At 30.1% G+C, this 2,980-nt stretch overlaps 1 protein-coding gene across 1 annotated transcript; it reads left to right on the plus strand.

Moving 5' to 3' along the window:
* Positions 1–1,352: 1,352 nt before the first annotated feature.
* On the plus strand, positions 1,353–2,703 carry LOC111911333 (dof zinc finger protein DOF3.4). Its single transcript, XM_023907132.3, has one exon. It carries the CDS (start codon positions 1,533–1,535, stop codon positions 2,526–2,528), a length of 996 nt encoding a protein of 331 aa, XP_023762900.1. The 5' UTR covers positions 1,353–1,532; the 3' UTR covers positions 2,529–2,703.
* The last annotated feature ends 277 nt before the right edge of the window (positions 2,704–2,980 follow it).

Below are 2,980 nucleotides of genomic sequence, written 5' to 3' on the forward strand. Positions count from 1 at the left end.
TTAATTAATTTTATAATCATAGTTCTTACAGATTATAAACTAGTTTAACAACTGTAATTAATTCAATTATTATTATAACTGATTACTTTAATAACTATTAATTTAGTTATTTTGAAAGTTTGAACCAATAGAAGTGTTTTGAAGCTAAAAATATCTTAACGTTATAAAATATTTATATTTTTTTTATTTAATACTATTTATAATAATTTTTATTTTTTGATTAATTAAAATCTATATTATTTTGCACTTCCAATTAAATAAAATATTTTTTATGCTTATAAATAATAAAAAAAAAAAAAAAAAGAAAAACTAATGCTTAACTTTTTAAATAACGTATAATATAATGTTGTTTAATAAAATCTTTCTATCATTTCTTTTAATCCCATATGTATTTTCATTTTATTATTAAAAATATTAAAAAAATATTATCTTGTAATTGAAATAGTTTACACTAATTTGTGGCTGTTAATATATGAAAAATATTGAAATCAAAGCATATATGAAAAATATTTAAATCAAAGCATCTTCAGTAATAATCATATATTATGACTTAAAAGTTATAGTAACTTTATCATTCTATTAATTTTAACTTCTATATTAATTATATCTCTATTGGTTAAGCTAGTTTTTTTTTTTATGTTTAACAAATTTATCACTATCTAAAATATTTTATAAAAGACCTTCATTTAACTAGTCATTTTTAAATACATGCAACACTTTAAATAACTAGAAATATTACAATATTTTATTTCAAAAGTAATTTATCACAATACATTTCTTGGAAAAAATAATATGAAAAAACCAATAAATAAATAAAATTTATAAAAATATTACATAATTGTTTTAAATTTATATTTCATAAAGAAATATCACTAAATATTCAATATAAATAATTAATTAGTAAATAAATAAAAATAAAATAAAATAAAATATAGTTGATGAGGTAAAAGAAAATAATAATTTAAAGATAAAAGATTAAATATACAAAACATAAAAATATATCGTTGTATATTGAATAGTCAATAAAAAACAAAGAAGGATGTGTTTCAATAATATTGAATAATCAATAAAAAAAAAATTAATAATAATCTCTTAAAAATGTAACATTCAGAAATATTTTACCTAAAAACTTTTAACCCAACAGTAACAATATTGTCTACTTTGAAGTTGATAATTCAGGTCTCATCAAATATTGGACTGGAATTAAGATGTATATATTTGCCTGTTAAAAAAAATGTGTAAATAAACTATTTATATGCATCAACACCCCCGCCCCCCCCCCCCCCCCCCCCCCCCCCCCCCCCCCCCCCCGCGGGGATTTTACAATATTAAAGCAAGAACCCTCACATTCTTGATCTCCCTATTTTTTGGCCAAAAGCCATTCAAACGACAAAGGCAACTCTTGTTTCCATTTCTTCTCTCTCCTAATTTTCATCACAAAGAGTACAAGAAATCCAACTTTGTTGTTGTTTTTTTCTCATCACTTTCTTGTTTCTTTCTTTAAATTCATCTTCAAATCGAGAAAGCTAAAGATGATCCAAGAGCTATTTGGTGGAGGTGCTACTGGACTTTTAAATAGAGACAGAGATCTTCCTGTATCTGGAGCCTTCGAACCTTCGCCTTCTCCATCACCCTCTTCTTCCACCACCAACACCGCCACCACCAACGCCCCCACAGCCGCCAACCCCACCACCTCCGACAACCAGAAGTTAAGATGCCCACGATGTGATTCCGCCAACACAAAGTTTTGTTACTACAACAACTACAACCTCACTCAGCCACGCCATTTCTGCAAGACTTGCAGGCGTTACTGGACCAAAGGCGGAGCACTACGTAACGTCCCAATTGGTGGTGGTTGCCGGAAAAACAAAGGCACTACCATAGCAACCACCATCGGAAAACCAATCTCCTCCAACGGAAAACTGAAAGCTGTAGTTTCATCTGAGCTTGGAAAGTCCGGTTTCATCAACGGTTTCGAACATGAATTTACTCACAACCCAATTCTATGGTCTGCTCCTCCACAAACCTCTCATCTTCTTTCACTACTCAGAGCCACACAAAACCCTAACCCTAATTTTGCATCAAATTCCGTAACCCACATCAAAGATCAAGGCTTTATGGTTGGATCACACATGTCTAACCTAGGATTCGAACCTTTAGGTCAAGCATCATCATTAGGACTATGCAGCTCTTTGTGGAGAAACAATCAAGTAAACCAACAAGCTCAACAAAACCACCATGAACAACATCAACAAGGGATGATGAACAGTGGTCATGAAGTTCAAAATACAGAAAACAATCAAGGTCAACGGTATCAACGGTTGAGATCATCATCTCCTGTTAACTACTTCCATCATGATCAAACGACACCTTTGATCTTGGGTAGCAATGTCGCCAACACTTCATCCTCAATATCAACTTCAACGATCTTGGATTCTTCTCCAGTTCTTGCGAGTGGTGAGCTGGGGTTTTGGAATCAAAGCCTTCCATGGTCCGATCTAGCTGCTGCTAATGGTGCATACCCTTAAATCAAGAATATTTTTATTTCATTTTTTTTTTGTTAATTCATAGTTATGATCATAGCTTAGGGTTTGCAGTTACTTCAGTTTCTGGTGATTAATTTGGGGTGTGGTATATGAATATGGTTTGTTATTTAATACGATGTATGTGTGCTTTTAATTAAAGAGTGTTTAATCTGTATCACATACTTTTGCAACTCACTGTTTGTTTAAATGTTCCTCGTCTTTTCAAGCTTAGCAATCCGCGTCCTCTTCACATGCAAAGTGTTTCTTTTACAGAAAAAAAAAAGGAAAAAAAAAATTTACTTTTAATACTCTGATTTGATGACTTTCGATGTGAAAACCTTGGAATTTTTTTTCAAGATTCATAATAATGTATGGCTGGCTAAAAATGAGTTTAACATAATATATATATATATATATATATATATATATATATATATATATATATATATATATAT

The sequence above is a fragment of the Lactuca sativa genome, chromosome 4 (genome assembly GCF_002870075.4).
Source record: "Lactuca sativa cultivar Salinas chromosome 4, Lsat_Salinas_v11, whole genome shotgun sequence".
Classification (NCBI taxonomy): Eukaryota; Viridiplantae; Streptophyta; class Magnoliopsida; order Asterales; family Asteraceae; genus Lactuca; species Lactuca sativa.

Bases quoted from the DNA above. Each gene is read 5' to 3' on its own strand.
- LOC111911333 (XM_023907132.3), top strand. From the start codon at position 1,533: ATGATCCAAGAGCTATTTGGTGGAGGTGCTACTGGACTTTTAAATAGA.